The following is a 12,793-nucleotide window of genomic DNA, read 5'->3' on the forward strand; positions in this document are numbered from 1 at the left end:
TGAATATTGGCTCCATGGGTAATATTTCAAGCTTAGAGGTGCTAATATTTACAATTTGCTCATCAAAAACCTTTCCAAGCCGTGTTTAGAGCTGTTTCTGTCTTCTAAGTTTCTCATGCATCAGAAGCATGCTTTGGTTGCAAATTGGTATTCCTAGGCTGACGCCTCACAGTGATTTAATATCATATCATGGCAGACAGCTGTCAAATAGCCTAGGGCAGCAGCACTCTAATGCAGAGCCCATCATGTGCCTGGACAGAATTTTACACTTAATCACTGACTACACTCCTCGGGGCTAGAATACAGAACCTTTCAGCAGAATGTGCTTCATAAAAACACCCAGGAAGATGCTCCTAACTCAACTGTCAGAAAGCTAAAAAGTATGAGACAGTTAAGAGGCAGGCAGAGGGCGGGGTATAGGAAATCACCAATGGAAACATCAAGGGGTCAATTAGTAAGACAGACAAGCAGAAGGGAAACCTGAAACACGGCGCTTTCCTTGCATTACCTCCTCTAGAGACCTGCCTAGAACACAGTCTATCTCTTTTCACCGTCTACAGCCTCTAACAGTTGTTAGCCAACCGGGGTGGATGGAAGATGTTAGGAGGTGGAAGGACATAGAAACAGGCTGAGTTCCTAAAGGCCCAGGATAGAAAGACACCCGTGACTATGATTTCAAACAAAAACAAAGGAGGTACAGTGTGCCCCAGGAGGAGGCTTTTCTTGGTCAGCAGGGGCTTCTTTCTACAAGCCTGTCTGCCAGCCTCCACATTAGAGTGAGGTGCTTAAGACATGCCTGGAGCAGCAGCAGCACTAGCCTAAAACTTGAAGATTGAAGTTAGAAGGAACTGGCTGAATGAAATACCATTTGTCTCAGCCACTTAACACTGCTGAGCACCTAGCCTTCCCTCTGTACCTTTACACACCTGACTATGTATATGTGTGTGTTTCTGTGTGCACACGAGGGCAGGCGTCCAGAGTCCAGAAGAGGGTGTCAGATTCCCTGGAGCTGGAGCTACAGGTAGCCTACTGTGAGACGCCTACTGTGGAGGCTGGGATCAGAACTCTGGTTCTCTGCAACAGCAGTATTTGTGTTAATGGCTGAACCATCTCTCCAGCCCTTCCTCCGTACTTTTGTAACAAGGTTCATGCTGCTCATTTACATTTTCATTTAAAGTGTTATCATCCAGCTCTTGATGCAAGTTTCTTTCTTGAGGTTCAGACATAACACATTCTACCTCAATCTGAGTATAAATTTTAATACTCCTTGAAATGAAACTTCAGGGTTTTAAACACAATTTAAACTCAATGTAATCCACACCAGGAGTGTTGCTGTCAGATGTTCTGGTACTCGACCGAGTGTCCCAGTCTGGCAGGAACTGTCAGTTCCCTAGCTTCCTGTTTGTCCAGGCAAGAGGATTCAAAATGAGTTAACATTTATGAATTCCTTTTGGGGGGTTATCTCCATAAAAAGCACCCCCCCCCTTTTTTTGTACTCTGGATCCCATGACTTGTAAATTAGACACAAACAAGTCATGTAAGAAAGAACACAAGGAATAATCAGACACAAGGCAAGTGCTAATCCCCACTACAGGAAATGCAAATCATACCCTCAATGTAAAGAGTTATAGGCATGCAGTGTTATAGAGGATGAGATAAAACAGGAATGGTTTACATGAATTGGCACAATCTCTTAAGAAACCCTTGTTAATTGTATCTATATACACAGCAAACCCCATCCCATTATAGCTCTCTTTTTTTCAAAAAAGACTTAAAGCATGAAAATAATGATAAAAATTCATAGATCCATTACCATATGCAATTCTTTCCATGGATTATACTACTATAATAGAAGTGAAAATTTCTATACACACTGATTTGAGCTATAGAGACCAGGATTATAAAGGAGGCTGGCATGGTGGACATACCTTTAATCACAGCCCTTAAGAAGTACATAGAGAGACCCTGTCTCAAAGGCGGGGGTGGGGTGGAGATGAAAAGAGACCTGAGTGATGGTTAATCTCAACTGTCAATCTGATGAGGTCTAGAACTTTTTGGGAGACAGGCCTCTGGGAATGCCTGTGGGAGATTATTTTGACTAGTAGATTGAAGTTGCAATACCCGCCCGCCCACTGTGGGTGGCACCATTCCCTGGGGTGAGATCCTGCACTGCAGGAGAGAGATGAGCACGAACAGTCTTCACCTTCTGTGCTGCCCCAAACTCCTCCTGCTATGACCTTCTGGACCTGTCACTGTAGCCTGAGACTGTGGGCTAAAAACACTACTCTTTCCTAGTAAAGGACCACTTACCACATAAGACAAACTGACCTAGGATTGTTATGCTGCCATTAAATTACAGCCCTGAATAGTATCTTAATCTTTTTTTTATTTTTAACATCATTTTTATTTTTTCTATTTATAATTTTTTTTTGAGTTTTTTCTTTCTACAGTATTACTTTTTTTTTTTTTTTTAAATTTTATTTTACAATACCATTCAGTTCTACATATCATCCACGGGTTCCCCTATTCTCCCCACTCCCATCCCCTCCCCTTACCCTCAGCCTACCCCCCTTTCCCACCTCCTCCAGGGCAAGTCCTCCCCCGAGGACTGCGATCAACTATCCGAAAGCTTTTAATTAACTATATATAAGCTTTTAATATCTATTCGTAAACAGGTCCCAGAATACGCTTCTGATGTATCAATGCCTTGTAGAAGGTTTATCGCATTATTTAGCACATCTATACCCCACAGTATCAATTCTTTGTGACAAGAACACTCAAAATTCTTTCTTATCCCACTTGCCTTTGGGGAGGGGGACAGTGGGCCTAGGACTGAACCCTGGGCCTCACTTGCTGGGCAAATGTTCTATGGCCGGGCTCTACTTCAGCCTCATTTCCTTGACATATGCAACTTGACAGCTCCAGCCTCCCGACTGCATCAACAGAGAGGGCGCCCTCCTACTCAACTGTAATTTTGTTTCAATTGATGAATGGCGACCTAACGAGAGCCAGCCTGGTTCTACTTCATACTTGTGTGGGATCAGTTTGTTTAGATGCCACACACCAGTGAGATAAAGGGGCCTTTGGCTCTCTGTATCGGCTTATTTCATGTAAGCACTGTCATATTTACCAGTCTCTGTAAAGATGAATTTCCACCACACAAAGACGTTTTTGTAAACAGTGTAAGCTCACTGTTCACACATGTGGTGAAGGAACTGTAAGTTCTAAACCATTCTCTTATTCACGTGGAAAGAGTACTGTGTGGCTAGCTATGAAGGCATGGCACATTTGGAAAGTTAATATATCACGCCTTGCTGAAGCCAAAGCGTAACATGGCATGGCTGCAGAGCACTGGACTGACAGTCAACCCCACCCTGTAAACATGGACCAGTGTATGCGACCTTACACACTGCCTCAGGATCGCAGAAGTGGAGGCTCAACTCCCAGTGATTACTGAGGACAACGGGAACTTAGAGTCTATATTAAGTTGGAGTCATTTCTAAGTGCAGTACAGCACCCCTCAGTATTCCAGGATCACCTGCAGGCACCACGGAATGCTTGTTTCTATGAAGATGATGCCACATGCATGCTTTCCATGCTCTGCAGATGACCCATCGTTTGTGGCACAAGGGCAGTCTGGGGAGTCACGGCTACACTGTGTACAGAACAACGGCAGTGTTGGTGTGCTCACGTAGCTTCTCCTTGGGAAGTTTTTATCTGGGGTTGCTTGAGGCCATGGATGCAGAACTCAAGAACACAGAAAGCCAGATGTACACAGAAGATCTGGAAATAAAGATGGGCACAAACCAAAGAGCAGAATGGTGGGGCAGCTCAGTGGGTAGAGCATCCGAGACTTGAGGTCGGTTCCTGGAACCCATGGTGGAAGGAGAACTGACGCCTGAAAGCTGTACACACACACACACACACACACACACACACACACACACACACACACACACACACACACACTGACTCCTGAAAGTTGTCCTCTGACCTCCATATCCTCACAGTGGTAACTGTGTATAGATACCACACACACAAAGATAATAAAAGCCAAGTAGCAAAATATAAAAAATATGAATTTCCATGCAGATAGTTACACTAACATTTCAGCAATAATATCTAATCAAAAACATAAAATCAAAATATCTTGAAGAAATTCTCCCCATGTTTACCCAACCAGTGTTTTACTGGACCATAGTAGGCTGTACAAACCAAAACCTCTATGGATGAACTTGTGTAATAAGTATCATAGTTATATTTTAAAACCACCAAAATAAAACATAATTTCAAAAGATAAAATGGAAAATATTATAAAAAGACTGTCTCTGAATTAAACAGCGAAGGATTCTCTTCAGTTAGGCGAGTTACCAGCGCACATTGTGGAAAGCTGACCCCGCGCTGGCGCTGAGGCGCTGCCTCGCCAGGTGTGGACTGTTGGAGCCTTGCTCTCTTCCAAAGCTGTCCCTGGACTCTCCTGACTCCACACCTTCAGGAGAGCTCGCCATCCCTTGTGTTTGTGAAGCACAGGGCGTCCTCCAAAGCCTCAAGGCTGCACACTTCATGCTCCCTTTCCCTCAGATACTTAAAAGACCCCTAAATCCTCACTGCCTCAGCCGGTGCAGGCAGAGCCACGGCCCACGGCGCTCTTTCCTGAGGCCCCTGAAATGAAGCTGCTCATTGTCACACGAACATCTCTGCTGCCGCTGACTCAGCAGTAAGGAAACAGGAGGCTTCTTCCATTGAAGACCCTGGTTCTCGGGGTGGGCGCGGGTGGGACTGGCCTCTTCTGTGACTGGGCTGTCCAGTCAGACTCACATGACCGCTGCCTTTGCCTCCTCAGTTACTGTACTGTTCTTGTTGGGCTCCTCTCTCCTGTGGTACTAATTCACATCTTGGGAAACGATCTCTGAGTCACAGAAGAAGTTCGAATAACTATGGTCCTGACCCACCGGAGAGGAAGAAGTGAGTGCGACGTGGCAAGACTCGGGACACTCGGACATCTTGTGAGCAGATTCTATCACAACCACAAAACTGCCCAACAGACACTCTGCTGCTGCTCCAGCAAAAGGAGCCAGTCCCCATCCTGTATTTAGCTGCCACATTTCTTCAGTCTCCATCACACAGAACTCACTCCCTGACCCTGACACTTTGAAAGAGGAAGCGCTAGTCATTTTCTAGAATGTGCGTCTACTTGGGGTTATATAATGTTGGCTCATGAAGAGACGGAGTTACAGACACTGGCTGAGGTGATGCTGTGGTGTCAACTGGTCCTAGCAGGTGGCGCACAACTGAGTTCATTGGTTTTGGACAATGCTCACTCCAGTCAGTGGCCAGGCTTCTCCCTTCTACTTTGTAGTAAGTATCCTGTAGGGGAAAACTTCAACTACGTTTAGTCGGTTCTAGATCTCTGGTAGGTAAGCAGTCAGTAGGGAATTACGTTCTTTCAGGCTTTCACCAACACTACAGAGGTGAACCAGATCCACTGCTCCTACAGAGCACACAGGGGTAGGTTCCCATGAGCCTCTCCTGCCAGAGTTTTTTGTCAACCATCAATAAATAAGTGCCTGCTCTCTGCGCTTCTGTTTAAAGACACCTTATTTAAGCTATGTAGTTGGTTGATTGGCCGACGGTTCTTTCCGGGCCTTCTCAATAAAGACTCCCCAGCACAACCTATTCCCTCCATAAGCCACTTCACAGCCTTCCAGCACTTAGGAGCAATAACAGCACATGAGCACTGTGTCTGGAGGTCATTCTAAGAGCCGATTCTTAACCAGCTCACAAAAACCTGAAAAATGGAGCATTAAGCTGAGTGCAAAAAGAACACTTGCTTACAGTGTGAAGGCTGCAAAGAGGCAGAGAGGCAGCGTCCTGACCTCAGTTAAGAGCGTGTACATGAGCGACCCAAATTGTTCACTCTTCTGAGAATGATTTATGGCAAATGTGTTACGAGGATAGAGTCTGAGTCACACAATTTTCTAGTAGGTAAATTTGCAAATACAGAATCGACATGTAAAGAAGACTGCTGATATTATGCTTCTGAGGTATACAAATTACTGACCTAATTAAGATTAGCAGTTGGACTGGAGGAATCCTACTTTATTGATTTGGTTATAATTTATTCACACACATACACACATACACACCCCTATATGTCTATAGTGTGTGTGTATGCTTGTGCATGCATGCGTGTGCATGTACATGGAGGCCAGAGAACAAGCTCTGGTGTGGTTCCTTAGGTGCTGTCCACATCCTTTTGAGACAGAGTCCCAGTGGTCTGGAATTCACCAAGTAAGCTAGGCTGGCTGGTCACTGAGCCTCCAGGGCCTGCCTGTCTCTCTCCCCAGTGCTGAGATTACAAGCATGTGTGACCACACTGGGCTTCCTTTACCTGGGTTCTGGGGATCACAGTCAGGTCCTCATGCTTGCATGGAAGTACTTTACTGACTGACCCATCTACCCAGCCCCTTAATATATTTATTTTGATGTTCAAATTGTCCTAGATTTTGCCCATGGGACCCCTTCAAGTTGTTCTTCCTTTCCTGGCTCATGGTTAGTGGATGGTGACTATCTACAACACTGGCCATGAGGCCTGGGCACACTCCCCTTAGTCATACACATGGCATTCCCGATATCTACTTCTAATCTAAGAAAGGATCGGAAACTCCGCTACCTAAGCAGACTGCTCCTTTAGAGAGCACCCGTTATCTGGGGTCTGGAAAGTGACACGCACCTCTGCACTCGGTACACACGCGTCCACGGGGGCACGAGGGCGAGGACCCGAGCCACCAGCTCGACCAGGTCACTGGGGGAGTAGCTCCTGTATCGTCCTGACTTCCACAGCTCATACAGCCCGGTCCCACGGATCACCAGGGTGGGGTACAGCTTCAAACCATCAGGACGAAAAGCAGGGTTCTCAAAAAACTCCTAGAGACAGAGAACCAAAAATGACCCTTCCGTTAGTTCTGTCCCCCAGGGAAGGCCCACGTCAGCTTCTCTCCCCCTGCAGCAGGCCTGGGGCCGCCTGTCCTTTCTGTCAGCAAGTGTGCCCTGGGATGACGAGATGTCACTGCTGAGGAGCCCCAGCCTGTGCTGCACGATACAGCCTCCTGTGCAGCCCGTCTACGGCTGCCGCCAGCCTCACACTGAGCACACTCTTTGGAAAGGCTACCTTCCTTCCTTCCAGACGACAACATCTTTTAACAGTATACATGACTTTTGAAAAATTGTGGAAAAAGATTTTTTTTTTTCCTTCGAGACAGGGTTTCTCTGTGTAGCTTTGCGCCTTTCCTGGATCTCACTCTGTAGACCAGGTTGGCCTTGAACTCACAGAGATCCGCCTGCCTCTACCTCCCGAGTGCTGGGATTAAAGGCCTGCGCCACCACCACCTGGTGTGGAGCAAGATTTTAAGTAAGCCTGTGCCGGCTGAGAAGGGTTTTTTCCCCCTCTAGGGTCATGGGACTATAGGATTCTGGCTGGCCACAATGGATGAGAACAGAAAAGCCAGCATCTGACTGACGGGCCCTGTGCTTACCTATGCCACCTGCCACCACGTGGAAATGTCACTTCTTGTGATTCCGTAAATGCTTGTTTTAATATTAAGTAAAAAAACTACATCAAGAAAAACCTTCCTCATCTACATGTAAATGTGGGTGTGCCTGCGTTACCTACGCATAAACAACCTGGGTTCCTCAAATCCCAAGCATTTTATAGTTAAAAAAGAAAATGTGTAAAAGTGTTTGTCTACATGTGTGCCTAGTGCCCAGGGAGGCCAGAAGAAGGTGTTGGATCCCTGGAAATGGAGTTTCAGATGGTTATGAGCTACCATGTGGGTGCTGGGAATAGAACCCAGGTCCTCTGGAAGAGTAGTCAGTGCTCTAACCACTAAGCCATCTCTCCAGCGCCAAGCTTGACAAGACTGTATTAAAATATGGTTTCTGTCTGACACCGGGGAGGTGGGTGACCCTTCTTTATTGTGTTTCTAGTATTTTGGAACAGGTCTTATAGCTTTAAGAATGGAAAACACAAACGTCAAGAAGCAAGAGCGGAGAGGAACGAAAGCTGGCAGAGGCAATCTGGGTCTGCCAGCTCAAGGCCACACTCACTATGAACTGCTCGATGTCTCGTTCCAGTCCCACGTTTGGCAGGTCAGGCATCATGTGAGCCACCACTTTGAAACCGCAGTCTTTGGCCAGGTGGAATGATTCACATGTCGCCTTCACAGTGTGGCCCCTGGGGAGAAAACATATTACCTGTTAGACAACTACACGGACGATCACGTTAACGGGGTGGGGGTGGGGGGTGGGGGAGCAGGGTGGGTGGTAGGTGGTGAAGGAGGAGGGAAACGATCCGTGAGACTGAGTCCCCTGGTTGGGAACAGAACCCAGAAGTCACTCTTACACAGCTCCAGGGATGCTGGAGGAAAACCACTGTGCTTCCAAGACACTGTTCAGAAACCTCTCCTGCACCTGCTCAGCAAAGGCTGGGAAATAAGGACCGCTGCGGACCAGATGACACGGCTCAGCACCATCTGTGAAATCAGTTTATTACTGCAGCATCAGCGTTAAATGAGGTCCATACAGGAGCCAGGCAGGGCGGCTACCCACTTAGAGTCCTGGCACCTGGGAGGTGGAGCAGGAGGCTTCAAGATGTCCTTGGCTACAGCCCAGGTTTGGAGCCACACTGGGCAACAACCATAACAAACCAAACCACGCAGGAGCTTTGACTTGAGATGTCATTTCACTTAGGAAATGCTGGTAGAGGAGGAAGGAACGGGAAGGAACGACAATCCGAAGCAGATCCCCAGTATGTTCCAGGGTCTGTCATGGAAGGTTTTGCTGGCACAGGGTTGGATCAAGCCTCTCAGCGTTCCTTTCCTGCCACATCCAAGCAGGCATCGGCTTGGATGACAGCTGGGGTGACTAACCAGTGAAGCCTGTGACAATTCCTTCCTCCCACTTAGCACAGAAGGTCTCAGAAGCCACGGCTCTACCGGACCCCCTTTGGGTCCCCACTTATTCCCAAGGCCTCACTCTTATTTCTAATTGGTTTTTCACTAGTGACGTCCAAAGTTCTGGGATGAGGCTCGGACTCTCTCCTGAGTTCTGCACTCAATAATTCTACTTCAAAGTTACTGTACGATATGGTCACGACTATGTGTATGTGGCTTTAAAAATTCAATTACAAAGAAATATTCATTTCCTCGGCTGTCCTGTCTCATGGGACAGTGATGTCATGGAAAGTGGTGGTCCCACCTAGGCCTGCTCTAAAGCATGCAACATTTAGTGTATCCAAGTGAAACCTCTTCCTTCCAAGGTTCCTGGACTTCCCTCCCAGCAGACACCAAGCAGCACCCACTGCTTTCCAGGACTCCAGGGTTTCCTGTTTAAATTACTTCAACAGCTATGGGCTGAGTCTGTCTCCCTTCAGCCCCCTTTAAACCATCGCCCATACTGGAGGGCTCTTACTTCAACTCAGGCATGCTCCTGTCTTAGCTCCCAGCCTGCTTCCTGATTAAAGCCAGGCTCTTGGGGCTGATTCCTGGGCCTCATAACCCAGGCCTCTGCTTACCATGTGCTTCCATCCTCAAACAGCTTTCCTCTGGGGCAGCACACAATGAACTCTAGTCTCCTTTTAGCCTCAGTTTAGATGTCATTTCTTTAGGAAGCTCCCCTGACCATCTCCACGGGGACTCCCTAGCACAGCCTGTGACTACCACACTCTCCAAGCATCCTTCCTGTGTGAGACTTTCCCTACATGACTTCGCTCTGCTCAGGTTCCTCTTTTGTAGGTACAATACCCACCAGGTTTTCCCTGTGCTTAGAAGTATTCAACAGATCTGTTACTCAAAGGACAAAGTCCTGGGCCTGCCGTTCCTCTAGGCTGCTTTTCTCTGGGACTGAGCTCAAGGAAGAAGGGTGAGTACGGAGAGAGAGAAGCCAGTGGGACAGAGAAGGCCTGTGCTGGCCACCTGCCACCATCTCACCTGTTGGTATCCCTGGCCACGTCTTCATAGACACTCTGCACCCCGATCTCCAGTCTCGTGCAGCCGTAAGTCAACATGTCGCTTAGGTGCCGCTTCATGCAATAATCCGGTCTGGTCTCAATCGTAATTCCAACACACTTCGTGAAGCTCCTCTCAGAATGCCTGCAGAGCAGAACTGGAATGACTATACCCGCCACTGTCTGGGGTCATTTCTTCCCAGCCTGCCTTCTCTTAGTCTTTCCAGGACGAGACAGTAGCTAAGTGTGTGGGCTCTGGAGCCAGACAGTGTAAGTTCAAATCCCAGCTCTGCTACTTCCTCATCACCAGGCAAACAGCAATGCTATTAACCTCTCTGGCATCTTCATCCACAAAAAGATGGTAACGATGGTACCCACACTTCACAGAGCTGACACAAGTGCACGGCGCATCCTCATGTCATTACCGTTATCATTATTATTCACACGCAGTTAGGTGCAGCCATAATCATCTTGAAAACAGTGATTTCAACTGTGAAAAGCTGTTTCTCAATTCCTAGCAACCGATTTCACATAAGCAAAAGCCATCTGCATTACTTATTTCTCACGGCATCACAGAGTCATTTTAAATACAGGAGACAGAGGAGAGGGCGCAGCGGAGGCTGCAGGCAGGGATCATTTGGGTGAAATGTCTTTCGTGCACCCAGAAGCCTAGCTTCTAGGAATGTGCAAAATTAGGGAGCATTTTTTTTTCCGTTTTTCTCACCAAGTCTAGATACAAGATAGTGAAGACCACCTTGGATTTAAGTTATCTGAGGCAATGGCCTTACTGCTGGCCCAAGGTCATAGCATCTATCGGGGGCTGGTGAGGTGGGGTGTCAGAAACTCAGGGGTGGAGGTCACTGTGGTCTGTCAACTGAGAGGTCCTTATCACTCAAGCTCAAACGGATTCAAGACACAAGGTGGATAACTAAAATCCAAGTTAGGCACTGAAGAGGGTCTGCCGACCTCTGGGTCGCAGCCTCTGTCTGTCTCGGCATCTCTACCCCTAACTGTAACCGGTCTTCGATCCTTTCCACACTGTTCTCATCGGGTGGGTGGGAGACTGAGGGAAACCTGCAGTTATTTACTTCTCTTCTTTCTGCAGGAGTTTTGAAAAGCAGACAGCATAATGATTTGTAACTTAGTTTCATTTCTTCATTCTTCTGTGTCAATTAAAACGGACCAATTTAAAATGATAAGAATTAGAGTGTGAAGAATCACTGAGCTGCAGGACTGGCTGTACAGTCCCATCTAACACATTGGAAGTCTTCCGTGAGACGTGACACAGAGGAAGGGAAATACCTAAGGAGTGAATCTGAAGAAAAGAGGGCTCATAGCTTATCAAGTGCTGTTTAAGACAGGGCAACAACCCCTCCCTCCTCTCTCCAATTTCCCACAAAGTCCTGTGCCTGCCAAACAGTGGACACCAAGACAGGGAGGACGGGAAGCACATGATAAGGCACACGATAAACACAACTCATCTGCTTCCAACAGCAATTATGGGCTTCAGGGACTATCTAAAATTAGAAGAAGAAAGAAAACAAGAAAGAAAGAAACCACTGTGGAGAAAGCATAGTATATAGATGGATGAAAGAAGATAGAAAGCTCTGAGTACTTTTCAAAAAAGTAACTGAAAACATCCTAGAATCCAGACTCTAACATGTACCACAAACCTTCCTATTAATTGGTATTTCTCAAAAGCAATGGCCATAGGCAAGAGAGCCTGGGCATGGTGACAGATCCATCACTGTGGAAGACTAGGGAGTTGGCAACAGCAGCAGCGAGGACCTGCCCAGAGGAAAGGAAAACCTATGAACTAATCTGTCTGTTACAGAGCATCCATGACCACAGAGGATACAGAGGAAGCTGCTACAAGCATGATACCACCACCTTGTGAATCAAAACACAGTACTCAGAGGCAAATCTTACTCTCAAAAACTTAACTCCGTTTTAAAAATGAAACGTGGAGAGAGAGAAAATAACTCACACTTTAAAAAGCGCACGCTTTTAATCCCAGCACTCAGGAGGCAGAGGCGGGCAGATCTCTGTGAGTTCGAGGCCAGCCTGGTCTACAGGGCAAGTTCCAGGATAGCCTGGGCTACACAGAGAAACCCTGTCTTGACAAACCAAACAAAAGGGCTAGTATTTTAGATTTCCTTTCAGAATTGTATTTCCATCCAAAAAGCAATGAAGTGGAAATTCTAATCAAATCTGAACAATCAAAACAACAGTGTTTCCATGAGCTGAGGTGACTCTGCTGTTGCTGTATGTATGTAGTCTGCTACCTTAGTAAACCTGCTGCCTCATTTAAGAGATGTAAGGATGTCTATGGAACAGTCTTTCTCATCCGCTAGTGTGTGTAGACAAGACACTACTTAGTCTGAGCACTTCAGGGTCTGCTCCATAACGCCCCTGTCATTTAGCCAGCTGCTTAGCAAGTGAGCCTCTTTCAGGACTGCAGTCAACACCTTACCTTCTCGGATTTCAGACTTCTTAGGTTCTGGGGCAGAGAAGCTGTTTTACCTTCAAGGAGACAGAGCCAGGACTTAGACTCAGTTTTCCCGCTGGAACTACTGCTTTATAATGCAGCTAAGAGGTTGTTTTAGGAAGGCTGCAGGGCTGCACTGAAGCCTATGCATTTCCTGCAGGTTACAGCTAGGTAAGAAGCTCATGCCCTCTTAGAAACATACCAAGTCAATAATGTACAGTCGGAACTGTTCCCAGTGGGCAGGGAGCAGGATGGAGGGCAAGGAGAGCCTCACCTAGAAATGAAAAGCAAACGAAAGCCAT

General features: G+C 46.9%; 1 protein-coding gene across 2 annotated transcripts in view; it reads right to left on the minus strand.

The window, feature by feature from the left end:
* The window catches only part of Elp3 (elongator acetyltransferase complex subunit 3), a 67,417-nt gene that overhangs the window by 27,029 nt on the left and 27,595 nt on the right, over window positions 1-12,793 (minus strand). For both annotated transcript variants that reach the window (XM_006988782.4, XM_006988780.4), the window contains exons 8-10: window positions 9,987-10,148; window positions 8,107-8,233; window positions 6,734-6,927 (exon numbers count right to left, since the gene is read on the minus strand). In XM_006988782.4, coding sequence (XP_006988844.1) covers window positions 6,734-6,927; window positions 8,107-8,233; window positions 9,987-10,148 — 483 coding nt within the window. The remainder of the gene's footprint in view (window positions 1-6,733; window positions 6,928-8,106; window positions 8,234-9,986; window positions 10,149-12,793) is intronic.

The sequence above is a fragment of the Peromyscus maniculatus genome, chromosome 9 (assembly GCF_049852395.1).
Source record: "Peromyscus maniculatus bairdii isolate BWxNUB_F1_BW_parent chromosome 9, HU_Pman_BW_mat_3.1, whole genome shotgun sequence".
Lineage (NCBI taxonomy): Eukaryota > Metazoa > Chordata > Mammalia > Rodentia > Cricetidae > Peromyscus > Peromyscus maniculatus.